Source organism: Engraulis encrasicolus, chromosome 5 (genome assembly GCF_034702125.1).
Source record: "Engraulis encrasicolus isolate BLACKSEA-1 chromosome 5, IST_EnEncr_1.0, whole genome shotgun sequence".
NCBI classification, from domain to species: Eukaryota; Metazoa; Chordata; class Actinopteri; order Clupeiformes; family Engraulidae; genus Engraulis; species Engraulis encrasicolus.
Window position 1 is genome coordinate 22,088,723 of NC_085861.1, and position 19,622 is coordinate 22,108,344.

The following is a 19,622-nucleotide window of genomic DNA, read 5'->3' on the forward strand; positions in this document are numbered from 1 at the left end:
AGAACCTGTGATATTTAGATTGGTTACCAAAGGATGGAAATATTAATAAGTTATGATTTATTTTCCGCTTTCCACATGACTGTTACAGTTTACAGTCTGCCACACAGACCTAGATTAACCTAGACTGGCAATGCCCCTCGAAATTTTCGGATTTCTCAGAGCCTCAGAAACGTAGTCCGGCATCTTGGTGAAGACTCCCGTAATTACGTAATGACGTCATGCACCGATGGTTTTTTCAGTCGGCTTCAGGGTTGCCAGACGATACTGATTATTTTTGCTCATTTTTACCCACAGACCGCCTTCCTCAACGGCCCGATTGGGCGGGAAACCGCCCAATCTGGCAAAACCGCTCAGCTTAAGGCTCTCTAATAGAACGTTTGGTGGTAGTGAGGGTAATTTCATTCCTGGAGGGAGAATTTAGACGTTACGACTTGTCAAAATCTTACAAAAAAATGATTGAAACCCACTTTGATAACATTGTAATCACCGTTTGAAATTGTATGCATTCCTATGGCTCACAGCTGCAATAGTCTTCACTAGGCGGAGCTATGTCTGTGGGAGGAGCCCACAGGGCGCGAAAAAAGCAAAGATGGCTGCGCCCAATCAATCCGAAAAGCTGCCACTGGCTAGAACCACCCATTGCCAGTCTAGGTTAATCTAGGTCTGTGGTCTACCAGTCCAGATCCACTTGCTCTGTGGTTATTGACTTGGGTTACGAACAGACTCCACCAAGTGGTAAGGAAGAGAACTGCACCTAACAGAAGCAATGGGTTTTGTTTTGATTTGTTACAACTACCGATATATCTCCTTATAGTCGAAATAATATTATTATCATACATATATTTATATGTGGCACATTTAGGATGTAGCCTATGTAATGTCTGAAGAAATGGAACAAAATAATTACCACACAAGATTCTGATGTGACCAGTGCTGGGTGGGTGTGTAGGCTAAAAAACTGTGGATTAAAGTGTGATTGCAAGAAACAAAGACATTTGCTGCGACGAAGACAGCATTTTAAGGTAGGCCTACACCGTTTGGTTATACATTTTGTTGACTTATGGTTGTGCTTTGAAGTAGCTAGGTTTGGCTTATTTGCTGCATGGTGGGTTTATTGCACAATGTAGACAGACTTTTTGTGAGCTATACTATACTATATTTTGTAAGCTTCACTTCTAAAAATCCCCACACTCAAAACTTTGTGCCCGTGCTCATCCTGTCTTCCTTAAACGATATTTCAATTTCAAACTGTCAAAATGACAGTGGAGTGCACATTTGCATGGAACAGTAGCGTGATGTAGCCTAACCTGCAACTAGTTCTATGAATGCTTTGGACTGTGATGATGACTCCAGTGGTGTAGTCTACTTTTTGAAGTGGGTATACTGTATATTTGAGCATTTTTTGATGTGGGTATACTGTATATATTTTTGCTATTGTAAATAATGGATCAATCAGTTTTAAGTGGGTATACTGTAGTCCCTGAAATTTTGAAATGGGTGCGTATACCTGCGTTTTACGTAGACTACACCACTGGCTGTGCATTTCATCAAGGTGTAGGCTACAATTCTCCACTTCAGGTTTATATTTTGACTAATGTCCACATGTAGTACGACTGCAGATTTCGTGGCTTTTGTCTTTTTGGTTAGGAAACCATGTTGTTTGCTTTGTTTTTTTGTTTTTTTTTAAAGAGGGCCGCCAAAGGGAAAATTGTCCCGGTGGGAAAAGGCCTCCCACTCCGCCCCTGCAGGGGTGTAACATCAATGAAGTTCACAGCCAGTTTGAATTGACTCCTTGTCACTGATCTAGCTGGAAAAAACATAGAGAAAGACTTATTTTTATTGAGTAATATGTTGTTGCATTGAAACCACTTTTGAATTCTGGTGAAGTCTACTTGCAGATCAGTCTGAATCTTAGATAGATTAGTATTAGAATTATAAAGGACTGTATCGTCGGCAATGTATAGAGCAATCTTGGCAGACAGCAGGGAGGTCATTAAAAAAGATTGAGAATAAAAGAGGCCCAAGCGATGACCCATGAGGAACTTTTCAATGAGAGCATATTGAGAAAAACTTCCCTGGAAAGACACACACTGTTGCCTAAGGTGTAAGTAAGAATTGAACCATAGGAGCGCCTGTTTAGAAAGACCTATCGGCTGTAATTTTTCCAGTAAAATGTAGTGGTTTACAAGATCAAAGGCTTTAGATAAATCAACAAAAATTGCACCTGTGGACATGCCTTCATCCAAGGATGAGTAGATGTCATTGGTGAACTTTAATAAAGCTGTTGTTGTAGAATGTTTTGGCCGAAAGCCTGATTGGTACTGTGATAAGATAGATGCTGAATTAATGTAGTTATAAAGTTGGTTAAATATGATTTTTTCAAAGACTTTCACTATACTGCTGATTATGGAGATGGGCCTATAGTTATTGATATCTGATGGATCACCACCTTTATGAATTGGGGTAACTCTGGCACGTTTCCATTTTACTGGAACCTCACCTGTACTTAATGATAAGTTAAATAGGTCAGTTAGTGGGTAAGACAGTACATCTGAAGCGATTTTTATAAACTTGGTTCTATATTTCCATGTCTGTAGGTTTGGACCTATTTGAAGGTGACATCAAAATGGTGAGGTCTCATTGCAATAGATGTTCTAAATGTAGTGTTTGCACCAAATGTGTACCATATACTACATTGCTAACAAAACAAATCTATGTATTTATCAGTAAAGGGCAACCTGCATTCAAAAGCCAGTGTCCAGTGTCACATATTCCAAATTGCAGTGGGAGAGGTAAACCCATGTAATTTGGAAAATGTCAGTGGAAAATGTGGCACTGAATTTTAGCACCTGAATCCAGGCAAATTTCATTAGGCAATGAAATGTGTTTACACAAGATCTGAACAGAGCATGTTACTGCTTTAACGTATGATCTTTTTGAACTCCTTCAGTTAGTTAACTCCAAAAGTTAGTTGAATGTTCTCATACTTGTATTGTGCTTTTTTATCCGACTTGCTTGTAGGCATCTGCCAGGGTAAGGGACCTCTCTTTTCATGTTTTCCCCTCTTGCTAGCTGTGTGCAGAGGCACATCTTCCCACCAGGCAAGGCAGGCAGACGCTTGGGGCCCCCAAGCCCCTAGATAGTGAATGACAGCCCACACTTTTTTTTGTTTCAAATGTTCATTCTTTTACATTTTCGCTTGGGGCCCCATCTGACCCTAGAATTCCCTCTGGCTGTGTGAGTGTGTGTGTGTGTGTGTGTGTGTGTGTGTGTGTGTGTGTGTGTGTGTGTGTGTGTGTGTGCGTGTGCGTGCGTGCGTGAGTGCGTGCGTGCGTGAGTGCGTGTGTCCAAAGCCAAGTTAAAGGATTAGTTTGTATAGTCGTTTGAGTCACTGTGCTTTGGAAAGCAAAAAGATTTTTATATCAACTCCTGCACAAGTGTCTTCTCTCTTTAGACCAGAAGAAGAAGGTCCATTCGTAGTGCAAATTACCGCTGGACCCTACCTGTACCTTATGACTTTCACTCTAGCCTTGGTAAGAATATAACTTTTTTAATAAATAAATAAATAAATACATTTTTTATGTTGGTTTATCTCGCACCTTCTCCCCTGCAATATCACCAGAAATACCCATACATCCAACATCTTTTCCTTTTTTTCTTCAGTTAATTCCAAACTTATTTGGATTTTATGTTTGCACAGATATGAATGCAAGAGGAGTGATTCTGAGAGCTTTCGAGCAGTTCCGACTGAAAACATGCATTGACTTCAGGCCCAAATTGTGGAACAATGAACAACACATTGTGATCAAGAAGGACATAGGGTTGGACTGTCTTGTAATAGACAGATTTGCAACCAATCGCAGCACTCACAAATGAAATGTTTGATATAAACACAAGCTTTTTCATTTTTGTAGGTGTTGGTCTCATATAGGAAAAGAGGAGTGGAAACAGGATTTGTCCATTGGCTCTGACTGTGATACTGTTGGTATAGTGGAACATGAACTCTTGCATGCTCTGGACTTCTGGCATGAGCAGTCCAGATATGACCGGGATGATTATATCACAATTAACTGGACAAACATTGAATCAGGTTTTTATTTTTTTTTAATCCCCTTTTTACATTAAATTGACAAGGATGATAGTATACTATGATTGAACAAAATGATTTCATAAATAAGTAAGAAAACCCCTACAACTGCACAGTGGAGTGAGACAGGATGAGTTTCATGTGTTTTGTCTTTCGGACACTCTTTTGATCTGCAGAAGGACTTCTGCAGCTCTGCTGTGTCCGCTGACTTAACATAGCATTTCTTGATCATCTACAAACATTTGTAAATGCTTTGTTGATAATTAGTTCATTATTTTAAACATGATTATAAAACCTGTTATTTATAATGTTGTTTATTCATAAACCTGTTATAAAAACTGTTATTTCTAAGTGTTACCAAATGTTGTAATAGTGCACCATGCGGGTAAGGATAAGTATTGTTAAAATATTGTGTTAAATCTCACTACATGCAAGGCTACTGTTACCCTTTAGGTAGGGAGCATAATTTCAAAATCAAGACCAATGATACCAACAGCACCATGGACACCCCATACGACTACATGTCCATTTTGCACTATTCCAAGAATGCCTTCACCAATGGCAACGGATCTACAATGATCACAAAACTGCCACAGTATCAAGATGTGATTGGTCAACGCCGTGACATGAGCCATTATGATGTAGAAGAGCTCAACAAGTTCTACGGATGTAGTATGTATCAATTTGTTTGATGTTGTGGAATTATGCACAATAATGAACATGAAATTGTTGGAACTGCAGGAAGTTTTGAGGTCACCAATTTTTATGCACTAATATTTGGAACAGGTCATGAGCGGTCGGGTTGTAAATCATGTCCAGGTGTGTTAAAATGGCTGCCCCCTGCGCCTCAAAATGGGCTTCATTCGGCTCTGCTCAAGTCTATGCGAGACATCGTGGATGTTTTGTCCATTGATAGGCCTATACAGTGTCCCATATGGTGTAGCCGCAACAAAATGTATTGACACAAGGTGGCCCCAAGAAGGAGAGGAGGGGCCTAGAGGTGGGGTTGGGGGCAGGGTGGTTAAGGACCATAGGCCTATGTAGAATTGTGGTCATGGTTCAGATAGGGATTCAAATTCAAGAAACATTTCCATATCTGTATGTCAGCATTTTGTCATGGTTCACCGTTTTGTGCTTACAGCTGATTCCATCTCCTTTGTGGAGCACTGCAGCTTTGACGATGAGGGAATGTGTGGGATGACGGTCTGCTCCAGGGGTTCAGCTGAATGGGTGAGAGTGAGCCAAACTCATGGAGGTCCCCAATCTGACCACACACAACTGGGCACTGACAAGCAGGGTGAGAGTTGCTACTCATGTATTAAACATGTTTTATGCTCAGGACTCGGGACTTCAGCACAGCAAAGATGTCAGAAATACATGCCCTAGCCAACTCTGCCACTTCTCAGTTGACAATCAATGTCATAATAAGCAAATGTTTTAGCATTGCCATTTCTAAACTACAGATGAATGCAGTTGTCAGTGTCAACCTTTCCAGGCACAGGTTTCTTCATGCACTTCAGCACCAAGCGAGGGACAATGGGAAACTCTGCCATATTTCAGACCAGGAGGGTGACTCCCAAGAGAAGCTGCAAGGTCCAGTGTCTTCAGTTCTTCTACTACAACACTGGGAGTTGGTCTGACCAGCTCAACATCTGGATAAGAGAGTTTGATAATGATGACGACATCAAGGGAACTAGAAGACTAATAGGACAGATAAAAGGTTTATATACATCAGGTATTTTTCCGTGTTATCCAAAGGAGTTAAATTGGAAGCAATTAGACTTTTATGATATAGCCTACAAGATGATTTATTCTGAATATATTCTGTCAGTTCTAGCCTTATGTTGTATCTCTGCCAACTGAAGTTGACTATGTAGACTACAGCCCTCCTCTCATGACAAAATAATCATAGTGGTCAAAAGTTCCAAAAAGATCAGTTGCTTTACAATTTCATATCTAAACATAACCTGGACTAATGAAAATCTTCAGACATCCAAATCATCCACTCCCTCTCTTCATGAGCAGATGACTAACTAGCATTACTATCCTCAACGTCCAGGCTTAGAATTACATGTTACATTGTCTTCCAGGATCCCCAGCTGATTACTGGCAGCTCCACCATGTTCCCCTGGACGCCTCCAAGACCTTCCAGGTGGAGTTTGAGGGCCGCAAAGGATCACAGTATTCCACAGGTGGCTTCTCTGTGGACGACATCAACCTCTCAGAGACCGAATGCCCCCATCACACATGGCATGTCAGGGACTTTGAGAGGCAGTTAAAAGCCAGCAGGAATGTAACTGTACTGAAAAGCCCAGCGCATTATTCCCATGAAGGCTATCGATATCAACTAGCATTAGCATTTCATCAAGATCACCTTTTTGTCTTTGTTCACCTGGTCTCTGGTGTCCATGATGCTCGATTGAAGTGGCCTTGTCACCAGAGACAGGTGACAATTACAGTGTTGGACCAAAATCCACACATGCAGAGACGCATGTCGAAACAAATGAGCATCACTTCATATGGCTCATGGTTGAACATGGGTAAGTTTTCACATTTGAAAAGTTTCATAAAGGTTTCATAAAGTCTCCAGACAGGAGTATGCAATTTGAATGCAAGGCCCTGATTATAGTTACTGCAGAGTTCTTACACAATTAGTAGATTGTAACACATACAAGGTGTAGCATAACATGTGTAAGCATGTGTTTTGTAATTGCCTCAGCTATATGGAATAGTTTTTTTGATTGGCTGATGAGACTGCCATTCACTTTCCAGGAATGGGCTACCTTTGAGAATATTTCAAAGGAACATTTAATTCACTGATCCATATGCATACAATGCAGCATGCAGCGAGCCTGAAAGAAAGAAAAGTGAAAGCCCATTGGGAAACTCCCATTGTCATTGTGACACAGCACTCCACAGCACACTGCACACAACGAAATTGCATTTATGCCTCACCCGTGCAAGGGGGCAGCCCTCAGTGGCGCCCCATGGGGAGCAGTGCGGTGAGACAGTACCATGCTCAGGGTACCTCAGTCATGTGGGAGGATGGGGGAGAGCACTGGTTGATTACTTCCCCCACCAACCAGGCAGGTCGGGAGTTGAACCAGCAACCTCTGGGATGCAAGTCTGACGCCCTAACCGCTCACCCATGACTGCCCTGCTATGAATGCTGTGTCTATGGGCGTTTTCACGCTGGTCCCCTTTAAGAGAACCAAACTCAGTCCTCTTTAAAGATTTTTGGGGGGTCTTTTTACGACTTTATTTGACAGGGCAGTGTGAGAGGTGGACAGGAAGCGAATTGGGAGAGAGACAGGAAAGGGTCGGAAAAGGACACCAGCCGGGAATCGAATCTGGGTAGGCCACATGGTAGGCGAGTGCCCTACCGGTTGGCCACGGCAGCCCCAAACACAGTTCTCTTTAAGGGCATTTTCACACCTAGTCCATAAGTGAACCGAACTCAGTCCTCTATAAGTGGACCAAAAAGTGAACCGAAAGCAAAAGGACTCAGTTCTGTTTTTGTTCATATTGTGAGTGTATTACAAAAAGAACTGGCTGCTCTTTCTGGTACCATTAGACTTAGGCCTATATGGTGTGTCAGTCCTCTTTTTGTAAGCCGGTCTTCTAGAGCTCTCCTTAGGTGATTCACTTAGTCACAAGGGTAACTTGTCAGGACTCATAAGTGAACCATACTGAGACCACGTCAATGAACGTCTCAGTACGGTTCACTTCCAAGCGGTCTGGGTACACTTTAGAGGGTTCACATAGGCCTATGTGCAGACAATGCTGAGTCACAGGTCTGAGTTCACCTCACTTCATGGCTGAAAGGGATCAGGTGTAAACACCCTATAAGTGGACCAAAAAGTGAACCGACATCAAAAGGACTCAGTTCTGTTTTTGTTCATATTGTGAGTGTATTACAAAAATGACCGGCTAATCTTTCTGGTCATGTTAGGCTTTTATGGTGTTCATAAGCGCAGAAAATGCTGAGTCACAGGTCTGAGTTCACTTAAATTGCTGAAAGGGACCAAGTGTCAAAACACCCAAATGGTTTTCACACCTGGTCCCCTTTAAGTGAACCACGTCTCAGTATGGATCGCTTTCGAGGGTTCTGGGTACACTTTGGAGCGTTCACATATGCAGCAAAAATGCTGAGTCACTACTCTGAGTTCGCTTTGGCAGCTGAAAGGGACCAGGTGTAAAAATGCTGTAAGATTCATTTACATGCGACACTCCCTTGCCCCTCCCAAAGTGCGCAACTGGTGAAATCCTGCGTAAATCACACACTTGAATTAGCGCAGAGGCGCTGTTACGCGAGGACCAAAAAGTGAACCAACGGCAAAAGGACTCAGTGCTGCTTTTGTTCATATTTTGAGTGTATTGTAAAAATAACCAACTGCTCTTTCTGCTCACTTTAGACTTTTATAGTGTGTCAGTCCTCGTTTGGATAAACCCCAGTCCTCCAGAGCTTTACTTAACTGATTAGATCTGGTCACAAGTGTAATTGTCAGGACTCATAAGCGAACCGCACGAGACCACGTCAATAAACGTCTCAGTACGGTTCACTTCCAAGGGGTCTGGGTACATTTTGGAGCATTCACATATGCACAGAAAATGCTTGCTGAGTCGCAGGTCTGAGTCAACTTAAATGGCTGAAAGGAACCAGGCGTGAAAACACCCATAATCAACATTTGTACCTATACTGTATGTGTTCCTCTTCTCAATATAGATAAATTTGGACAACCAGGAAGAAGTGGCACACTTCATAAAAGTGGTTTGTATACCAACAAACTGTGGGATGATTATTTTTATATGTCTACCACCGAACTGAGATCCCGCGAGTTTCTAAAAGGAGGAGATGTATTTCTTCTTGTGTCAATGGAAGGTGAGTACATGTTCTACTATTCCGTCTCTCTTTTCTCAATTGAAGCATCTCTACATAACGCTCTCTGCAAATTGTGTTATCGTCTGGAGTTATCCATACAGATTCAAGATTATTCAAGTTTCTGTGTTGCTCATTATTACTTGTGGAATGCATTTTTAATTGACCATTTTCTTTTTTTGCCTCCACAATTGCCAACACTACTATACAGTATTTGTCAATGATTGTTTTATTCTGTGATTGTTTTGTTTCTGCTTTCTCATCTTCTAAAAATCCTGTAGACATCTCCGCTCTGAAATACAGGGACAATCTATCTTGTCCCACCATGAAAAAGAGTTTTTTCTCTGTGCGTCCTCTACCGCCAACTAATGACTATGGACCATGTGGAACACAGTAAGATCACACATCAAACCAAAGCTAATGGACTCATTTGACTTGGTTTCATAGGGATCTGGGCCTAGTTTCCGGATAACGATGGTTCTTAGCCTTACGTGTGTCGTTAACCAGTGATCCTACGAATGTTCTTAGATTTCCTACGAGTGTTTCCCAAAGACAATCGTACATGAACGCGCGTGCACAGCCTCTAAGATCATTCGTAGCGTCGCTCTTAAGGATCGCTGTCTACATATGTGGTGCTGAAATGTCCTCGGAGTGAACTGCGCCGCCATCTGCTGCTAAACCATTTACAAAATGTAAGGCGTGTGTCAGTATCAAAAGTTGTTTTCCATAAGGGTGGGACTACATTTGTAGCAGTTTGCAACTATCGACAGGAGTTATTGTTGGCAAATGAAATAAAATGCACACACACAATGAAATCATGCAAAACTCCCAACTGACGGTGATAACCATGAGCTACGCCGTTAAGACCCAGATACGTGCAGTTGTTTATTTAAGACGACAAGTAGGCCTAGTTGGAGTTCCAAATTGGGATGCGCAAAATTACAACCTCAAGGCGTTCAAGGCTTGACAACTGTCGGGAGCACGTCAGCATGCTGTTATGAAAAACAATGTCCATCAAAATTGACACATCCCCTCGCTGCCTTTTTGTTATTGCTTGGCCTACTAGAGTCGGAATAGGGAGAGCAGAGCTTGGCACATGTGGTGAGCGGTGCGCAAAGTACCGCGCGCTCAAGACTTTCACAACTGTGAGGACATTTTTGCACGGCAGTCTGCTGTTATTAAAACAAAATATCTCCACGAATCCCCATCGCTGCATTTTTTTGTCATAGCTTACCCTTCGCCTACAACTATCATGTATTTCCTGCGTCGCCTTCCCTTTCTTAGGCTACTTGAAAATGAAAGAGGGTGCAACAACTCGCTGACCATTTCTCTTTAAAAAATATAAAATAAATAAAGTTTCGGAAGTGGCCTTCCGACATCAATACTCTTGTCTCTGGTTGCCGAAGCCCCTTATTCATTTTGCCTTGTTCTTGTTCATGAAGCACCCACACAAATTATGATTGATCACAGTTTAATTATGCCCAGGTTTATCAAACACAGTCGAACTATGTTACTACCTGTAAAATATTTCCAAACACATTGCTTTTATTTTATAGGCCTACACATCCACAATTAATGTTACCTTCTTATTTTCGTTGCCGTGTCAACTGTCACTGCTGCCATGATATTTACACTCCCGTCTTAAAACATCAACTTGAAGCGCAAGTTTCCTCTTTTCCTATGGGTGTCTCCACTGTGCCATGCCGCTCGCGTCTTAAAACAGCAATCTTATGCGCAGGTTTCTTCTTTTCCCTTCATATCCTGTGGGTGTCTCCACTGTGCCATGCCGCTACGATCAATCTTAGCGCGTTAAGACTACTCTAGACCACTCGTGGATTGTTCTTAGAGTTACGTGTCAACCTGCGATGGTTCTTTGCTAAGTTGGCTTTGGGAAACGCTCCGTGAGCTCTACGATGGTGTTACGTGTGAACTTAAGTAGCACGTAGCGTTAAGTAGTACGTAAGGCCCTTTCGGAAACGAGGCCCTGGTTGATTTACTGCAACATAAGATTGGGCAGGCAGAAAAGTGGAATGAAGCTGTCTTGAATATTGTATAAAACTGCACTTACTAAACTGCAAAATAATTGGACAGGCAAAAGTTAATTCAAAATACATTACATAGCAATATAACATAGCCCTACACGTAGCATACAGTAGAAGAGGATCGGAAGAAGCATTTCTGTTATGAAGAGACTTTCACATGTTGTGGTTGAATACTCTTTTCACTCAACTCGGAACCTCATAGAGATTAGAGAAACAATTAAACCCATATTTGAAATATGTATGATTGGTACTCTTTATACGAGTTACCTGTGGAACAACTATAGTCAAATAAGCGACTAAGTGACTATTTAATTGAAGAGGCACTATGTCACTTTTTTTTTAAGTTAATGACTCTTGCTGGGAGATGGTTATTTAAATAACTAATCAGAGAGAGAAAGAATTGATCACACACCAACCCTTGCACAATATCAATAGGCTGTTATGTATTTCCTGATCATTACATTGAACTTGTGTAATTAATTGTCTTAATTTTGAATTAAGAAATTACGTAATATTGAAACATAACGCTATACCATTTAATTTTGTAAGTCGTTCAAGTGCCTCAACTGTAAATTAACAAAATGATGTCTTTGTAAACGGAACCAGGTCATCTATTACCACATCAATGCCAACCAGCCCAAGCAAAACCACATCAAGAACAACTGCTTCAACCATCAGGTTATTAATCAGTCTCTTTATGTTAAATGGTGTACTTGCGTACAGGGCTGGACTGGTAATCTGGCATACAGGTCATTTTCCCGGTGGGCTCACAGCCCTCAGGGGCAGATGCTTCATGCTATTGTTTTTTTGCTTTGTTTGTTTGTTAGGTTTTTGTTGTTGTTGTTTTTTTTTTTTGCCTTAACAGAATGAAATTGATATGGGCCAGCCCATTGATCACTCTTTAATATAGATAATGGACTGAGCCAATCACAATATCATAGACAAACAAACAGAAGGGGCTGTGTGGTTGGTCTGGACCCTGCTAGAGTATGCCCTGAAACTGCAGCAACATGCTTGTACAAACCCCAACTCCAGTGAAGTTGGGACGTTTGGTAAACAGTGAATAAAATGTTGAATGAACAAAATGCTATCATTTTCAAAACATTCAATCTATTCATTAGATGGAGAATAGTGAAAAGACAACATATTAAGTGTTAAAACCAAGAAAAAATATTGTTTTGGGGGACATATGTACTCATTTCTAATTTGATAAATGCAACACGTCTCAAAAGAGTTGGGACAGGGACAATAAAAGGCAGCAAATGTCAAGGAAGACTAAAAACAAAACAAAAGACAACACTTAACAGTTAAATACATTAACCGATGAGATGATTTTATATTTTTAAAAAAACAGTGTTAATTCCTATGGTGATTTCACCATCTTAAATGGTGGGTGTATTCCTTGTCATGTTTTGCAATGTTTTCCTTTCTGAAGTGCTTACAGTGTGACAGGTCTTGACCAAAAGCCCACCATTTTATCAATACCCATTTATACCATTCAGCACTGTATTTAACTCTACAGATGAGTGAGAACATCTTAACCAATGCACTACTGCACCGGCATGCCATCATGGAGGCTGACTTTTGAAGTTAGCTCTAACACAAGTTGGATGGTCCATTTTCACTGTAGCACAGGATGTGCAATGCTCTATTATTGTCAAAAAGAATGGACTTCTACAACTTCTGCTGACTTCTGTAAGCAAAGGACAGTTTCCCATGTCTTCTGGGTCTATTTCAAGTGAGCTCAGGTGCTTAGGACAATGTTACACCCCTGTATCATTTGCACACATTAAGCATTCAATATGGTCAATTTTCAATAGCTCTAATTCCTGGAGTGCTAAAGTGAGACTACAGGCAATATATATTTCCTGATGTCATGAACCTATACAATGATTTTTATAACAAAAAAATGTCTTATATACACTCAATCATGGTAAATCAAAGGGAATTCAAAAATGTATGTAATAACTATGGTAATTATTCCCTTTGCATCTTTAATTCTGAGTGACTCCACCTCCCTGTGATGATCTTATACCTGGACACCTATATTGTTCGTCAGTACAATTCATTTTGAAATGTTCTTATTTGAGACGTGTTGCATTTATCAAATTAGAAATGAGTACATATGTCCCCATAAACAATATTTTTTCTCGGTTTTAACACTTAATATGTTGTCGTTTCACTATTCTCCATCTAATGAATAGATTGAATGTTTTGAAAATGATAGCATTTTGATTTTATTCACTGTTTACCAAACGTCCCAACTTCACCGGAGTTGGGGTTTGTAGATCTAGTGCCTGTTTGAGACGCCAGTATGAGCAGTCTGCATTCATGTGTGCATACATGTGTTTTGTACAAATCAGTAAGTTCATTTTTTACCCTGTGTGTGTGTGTTTAATTATCCACTTTCAGTTTGCCCGCGCAAACAACCACAAACGTCAGAAGGAGAGATACCACACCTGAATTTGAAACAATGAAAACATCCTCAACCATGACTACAATGACTGAATCTGCAAAGGCAATATTTTCAACCACCACCACCACACCTGAATCTCTGAATGCAACAGCTGACATTACCACAACTGAATCTCCAAATGCAACATTGTCAACCAGCACCAGGTTCAATACTGAAATAATCTGATAATGGCAATTCACAGTTCAACTTTATGTTTCACATTAACAGCAGACAATTAAGTTTTGATTAAGTTTCTTTTATTCCTCTTCCTATCAGCTATGATGTCAGCACTACAGAGAGTACAACAGCGCCCCCCACTGGCAGGTACAGTAATGACTCAGGACATGATCATTTGTAGATTATGAAGGGGAAAACAGACTATAGAATAACTATAACAGGCCTGTCTGTAGTACAGCCAAAACATCATTCTTGTGCATGCTTTCTATGAGGTTAGAGTAAACCTTGGAAACATTGTTGCATGCATTGTTGCATGGAAATTTAAAGCAACACTGCACAAATATTTTTTCAACTTTAAAATAGTGGTCTCAGAATCCTTTTCAGTCACTCATCTACACAGTCAAAGGCACTTTCGTATTCATATCGTCATAGGCTGTAACTGCTTTCATTTTAGAGGAGGGTATTTCTCTATTTCTCCATGACAGACAGTTACGCTTCTAAACAATGCACAAATGTAGACAAAATGTGTGTTTCTTTAAGCGGAAACCAGCATTCAACTCTATGTCTCTCCTGCAGGTGTAAAAACATATTTTCTGTCACATGCTACAAGCTGGAGATTGCACCGGGGGTCCTCATCGTATCGGCATGGTTGACTTTCCTCACTGGGATGCTGTTTACTTTCTGTTGCTGCAGAAAGAAGAAGCAGAGTGCGCCATCTGCTGAAAATATGTTGTACATGCAAGAGATGTAAACACAGACTGCATATTTTGTGCATATTGTGTTTTTGTTGTCATATGCATATTCCCAGTCTCCATCATATATCTTGTAGGAGCCTTGTTGAATTTGAGTGGTATATCCAGCTGCATTTTGCAGCTAACCAACAACTGATTGACCATACTGTTAAGTTTTATAATGAAACTTTAGCCCTTCCAGTGTTCCAATCAATTGGGCCCTGGAATGTGACATGTTTACTGTTACTTTGCTGATATCTGGAGAGCTCAGAGTGAGAGCCTCTGCTGTTGAAGGCCATTGTGCCAGGGCACAGTGTGCTCGCGCCTAACTTTCCAGATAGCAGACACATCTAGGCTGTGTGTTATCCTTAGCGATAGGTGTTTTATGCTTCGTCACTACTGGAGACATGGAGACGACATCTTCCTTAACTAAGATCATACTTGCATACGTGTAACCTGCTGACATGAGGAAGACGGTATAAAAACCGTTGCCACCATTTTGTCAGTTGTCGATCGATTTGCCTGTCATTCGCCAGAGATAGGATGCTGCCTAGATAGTGAGACGCTGTGAGACTTTGTCTCATTTTTATTTCTTTTTAACCTTTTTATTCTTCTTTTACTTTTACTTCTTTTTATTTTCTTTTTATTCTTTTTGTAATCTCACTTTTTCTATAATAAATTGTATCCTGATCGATCCTTTTAACTACGAAGTCAAGACTTATTTTTATTATTGCAAGTGAGTCAACTAAAACACAACGCAGAGCATTCATCCTTTAATTTTTATTGGAGAAGAGTATTCAGCCTTCAATTTTTGTTGGAGAAGAGAATTTTGGAACACCTCCAAAATCTAACAGATGGTTGCCGTGACCCGGATGAGAGGGAGAAGTGATGACCAACCCGTTGGGGAGAAGCAGACGCTAGCCGACCAGCCTGCTTTCCTGTCCAGTTTGGGGGAGACGAGTGGGGACGCTTACTCGTTTAACCATTAGAAATTGGTGAGATTGGGTCTATGTTACACTCCTGACACATCAAAAGAACCACACTATAGCTCACTGCAACACATAACTTAAGACTGACACGTAGTTAATCGTATTAAGTCACACCTACATCAATGGTTTATGAGCTCAATGGACCTTTGGTGTATGTTTTAAAGGCCTAAGTAATCTTTGATCTTTGCAAAATGTTTTTCCAAAAGGTTTTTGTTTTGTAAAATGAAAAATGGTTAATACTTGGCTGCCATTGCCAAATGAATAAACCTTCCTTGCATGTTTTTTGCAAGATGAGGGTTCTAATCCAGTAATACCGGAGTGGTGAGTCGAGAGCTGGTTAACATTTTGCACATCATTTCTTTTCAGATGAATGTAATGAATTTAACTAACACGACAATAGACCACAGGCCCAGGTACTAAATTGGAATGCCATTTTTTCAATAAGTAGCCTGTATTATTACATAGGATAGAATCTGCTTAGCGCGCAAGGACTTGTAGTCCGAGACTAGTTTCACAGTACCTTTTTTTAAAAGGATTTTCGGTCCGAGTAAAATCTTTTTCTAGTCCGAGACTAGTTTCACAGTACCTTTTTTTAAAGGATTTTCGGTCCGAGTAAAATCTTTTTCTAAAGTCTAAGGCCGTGGGGAGTAATGCGCAGTGCTTTTCCGGTCTGCTGAGAGGAAAGTTTTTTTCCTTGAAGCTGAGACAGAGGAGAAGGGAGGGGAGAGATAAGGCCTCTCAGCCAGTGAGGTTTTTTTCTTCCTCTGCCCTGTCTCAAGTGAGAGAAAGCGAACACCTGCTTTCCCAAAACAGTTATTGTGCCTTCATTTGATAATTGATCCAACATTGGCAAACATGCCACTTTTCAAATCACGCAGGTCAAATCGAAGCACAGAAACTGATTCATTGGTGAAAACATCCACCAACAAAACTGAAATTCTGCGTGAATTTTCCAACAAGTTGAAAAAGAAGTTTGATTTGAGAAAACTTTGCAAGAAAAAGAAAAAGCCGGTAGCTTCTGTTTCACTGAGCCAGTTACAGAAACATGAGTCTGAACAAACAACTGCTACCAGTCCCTGCACTTTAGAGTCGCATACAGCAAAGCTCATAGAGTTGCAGGAGGAAGATAAAAATGGGGGGAAAACAAAACAAACTGATAAGAGTACAGTGTGTAATGTGCTCCAGGCCAGACAAACGCACATGCGGCTTGACACCATAGTGGAAGAGAGAGACATCCTCTCTCCACAGACCAATGTGTGTTATGAGGGAGCATCCTGTGTTGTGCCTTCTGCCCCGCCCATACTCTCTGATTCAGGAGACGAAGGAGAAGAGGAGGAGGAACTTCCAGGAGGAGCCAGAGTCCCTGGTCCACACCCTCAGGCTTCCAGACTGACCGTCCCTGCTCCAGTGGGAGGGGCAGCCCAAGCAAGCCCTTCCTACGCGCCCATGCCATGCCAAGGGAGCGGGATAAGGCAGTCTGAGGGGTTTCCATATGCTGAGCAAGTCACCCTGCTCCAAGATGCCATGCCACGTGACTTCATCTTCCATGAGTCCACCCACCTCAACCCCTTGCCTGCTGTGCCAACGGTGAAGACGTCTGAGAGGCGTGCCACCAACGAGGAGTCAACCGATGGGGGAGAGACGTCGGGGAGTGGAGATGGAGATGGAGCAACCGCATCAGTGCTACAACAACTGCATCAAATCAGTGCAACCCCTTACCTCCACCCCTGGGATAAAGACGGTGGAGAGCTGAACTTTGATACGGTGAGGTTGTGTGGAGAGCCCCCACCAAGCACAAAGCAGTACCTTATCAACAAGGCTGCTACCCAAAGACTGAGATCTGTCATCCATGAAGTGGAAGCACATCTGTCTCAACCCTCAGTCTGCTGGGATCAGGACTTCTCTCAAGGGAAGAGAGAAATCACCGCTGATCACACCACAGCAACTCAAAATGTTCCCTTGCCAAGCAAGATCAAGCAACTACGAACTTTTTCAAGACTCTGGAACTACAGCCGTGCATGGTTCGAGTCTTACTCTGAACTGTGTGTGGTACCTGCTCTAGGTTTGCCTGACCTAGACTGGCCCTTCATTCTCTTTGCGCACGAGAGGGAGGTGGTCATGACCTCTCTCATGTGGACACACAAAAGTGCCAAAGTCTCTGACAGCCATTGTGGAGACTGGCAAGCTGGGCTAGAGTCACCACACGTGATTCAGCACCCTGCTGTGGCCAACCCATCCCTAAAGCTGTACCCTCCTGATGACATCATCGACCACGATTGTGATGATCGGGTCGAGGGGGGGGAGGAGAGGTCTACCAAAGAGACTTCTCTGCAACCTGCTTGTTCGAGGGGAATGAAGAATTCAGATGGATTACAAGTTGACGAAACTGTTCTGGAAGACGACTACGAGAATGGCATACAACAAGTCAAGCCGGAAGAGGATCCTTCGACTTGTAATCCATCTGGTTATGCTGCCGTCAAGACAACCAACAACGACTGGTTTTGCGGGTTGATGCACCTGATGTAAACGTTTCTCAATATAGCCTATATGCCATCCCATTCACTTTGTGTGAATATATTATTGCCTTTAAGTGTGTTCACAGTGCCTGGTACTGCTTTTCACTTCATTTAGCAGAGAACTCAGAGTTTTCCCTACTCTTCTATGTTGCTATTGTTTTATCTTCTGAAGTGTTCCTGTTGTTTTGCTCAAGCAAGACTGTTCCAAGGCCAGATTTGTGCAAGTCAGACAACCAGACATTGCAGACTGATAGTTTTTATTTTCTCTTTGAGTTTCTACCTTTTGCTACTATGCACTTAACCAGTTAATTTACTGTAATTTTTGGGAAAGTTATCAATTTAATCCTGAGTAATATATTTACAATATTTGACATTCGTCATGCTTAGGGGTATTTGATTGAGGGTGGTTATTATTCCCTATTTTCTTAATTCCTTATTGTTTATCCCTGTGTCCAACAGTTTGGTCATTCACTTCCTTTGTTAATTTGAAGATAAGAAAAAATGTTGTTTTTATTTATCTTGAGGGAGGAATGTTGAATTTGAGTGGTATATCCAGCTGCATTTTGCAGCTAACCAACAACTGATTGACCATACTGTTAAGTTTTATAATGAAACTTTAGCCCTTCCAGTGTTCCAATCAATTGGGCCCTGGAATGTGCATGTTTACTGTTAAGTCTCCTTCATACTTCACTCACGACGATGGCGCGCGCCGTCACGTGACCTAAAATTTCGACACGCCCCCCGTCGTAAGCTCAAAATTCGGCGCGTGTCGCCACGTCGTGCACACGAGGATTTTTCTAACTTGTCGTGCGCCACCAGCGACCACGCAGGTAGGCAGACAAAGCAGGAGTTGCGAAGAGAGGCTACAACTACTGTAGGCTACTACAGAATGGATCCTGTATCATTTTGAGGATAATAAAATGTCCTAGAGAGTTATTTTATCTTCTGTCTTAAATGTTGTTCAGTGAAACAATTGTTTACTTTGTTCAGAAGCACGTTGTGTTCGGCGATCTATTTATAAATTCTGCCGCCAGAACAATGCTCTCACATGGTCTTGGAATGATCTGGCAATGTAGGCTACAACAAAAAATATATGTTTCAATGTGGTAAGTCACAAGTCAGACGTTCAGTAGCCCTACAGCAGCCGTGTTTGGCTTTCTATTTTATACATCAGTAGAACTCACGCTGCGAGTTGCGAAAAATACTGCCGTTTCTCTCATGAACAGCAGAGGGCACTTCCGACAATGCGAGCAAGGCGCTTTTGAAGTATGAATAGTCTGTCGCAAGTGATGACGTCATTAATGGTTCTCGCGCCACTCGCGACAAAGTGCGCACGTGAAGTATGCAGAGCCCTTTACTTCGCTGATATCTGGAGAGCTCAGAGTGAGAGTCTCTGCTGTTGAAGGCCATTGTGCCAGGACACAGTGTGTTCGCGCCTAAAGGGGGATTCATACTAGTCGTGAGTGGCGCTAGTCTCCTTCATACTTCACTCACGACGATGGCGCGCGCCGTCACGTGACCTAAAATTTCGACACGCCCCCCGTCGTAAGCTCAAAATTCGGCGCGTGTCGCCACGTCGTGCACACAAGGATTTTTCTAACTTGTCGTGCGCCACCAGCGACCATGCAGGTAGGCAGACAAAGCAGGAGTTGCGAAGAGAGGCTACAACTACTGTAGGCTACTACAGAATGGATCCTGCATCATTTTGAGGATAATAAAATGTCATAGAGAGTTATTTTATCTTCT

At 41.8% G+C, this 19,622-nt stretch overlaps 1 protein-coding gene across 1 annotated transcript; it reads left to right on the forward strand.

Moving 5' to 3' along the window:
• Positions 1-3,702: 3,702 nt before the first annotated feature.
• Positions 3,703-17,886, forward strand: LOC134449733 (meprin A subunit beta-like). Its single transcript, XM_063199842.1, has 7 exons — positions 3,703-3,821; positions 3,915-4,090; positions 4,541-4,759; positions 5,229-5,384; positions 5,583-5,807; positions 6,178-6,627; positions 16,676-17,886. Exons 1-7 carry the CDS (start codon positions 3,703-3,705, stop codon positions 17,884-17,886), a joined length of 2,556 nt encoding a protein of 851 aa, XP_063055912.1.
• Positions 17,887-19,622: the final 1,736 nt, after the last annotated feature.

Excerpts from the sequence above, each read along its gene's own strand:
- LOC134449733 (XM_063199842.1), top strand. The coding sequence starts at position 3,703 with ATGAATGCAAGAGGAGTGATTCTGAGAGCTTTCGAGCAGTTCCGACTG. Across the intron at positions 3,822-3,914 it reads GTGATCAAGAAGGACATAGG|GTGTTGGTCTCATATAGGAA; the intron begins GTTGGACTGTCT and ends TCATTTTTGTAG. Across the intron at positions 4,760-5,228 it reads CAACAAGTTCTACGGATGTA|CTGATTCCATCTCCTTTGTG; the intron begins GTATGTATCAAT and ends TTGTGCTTACAG.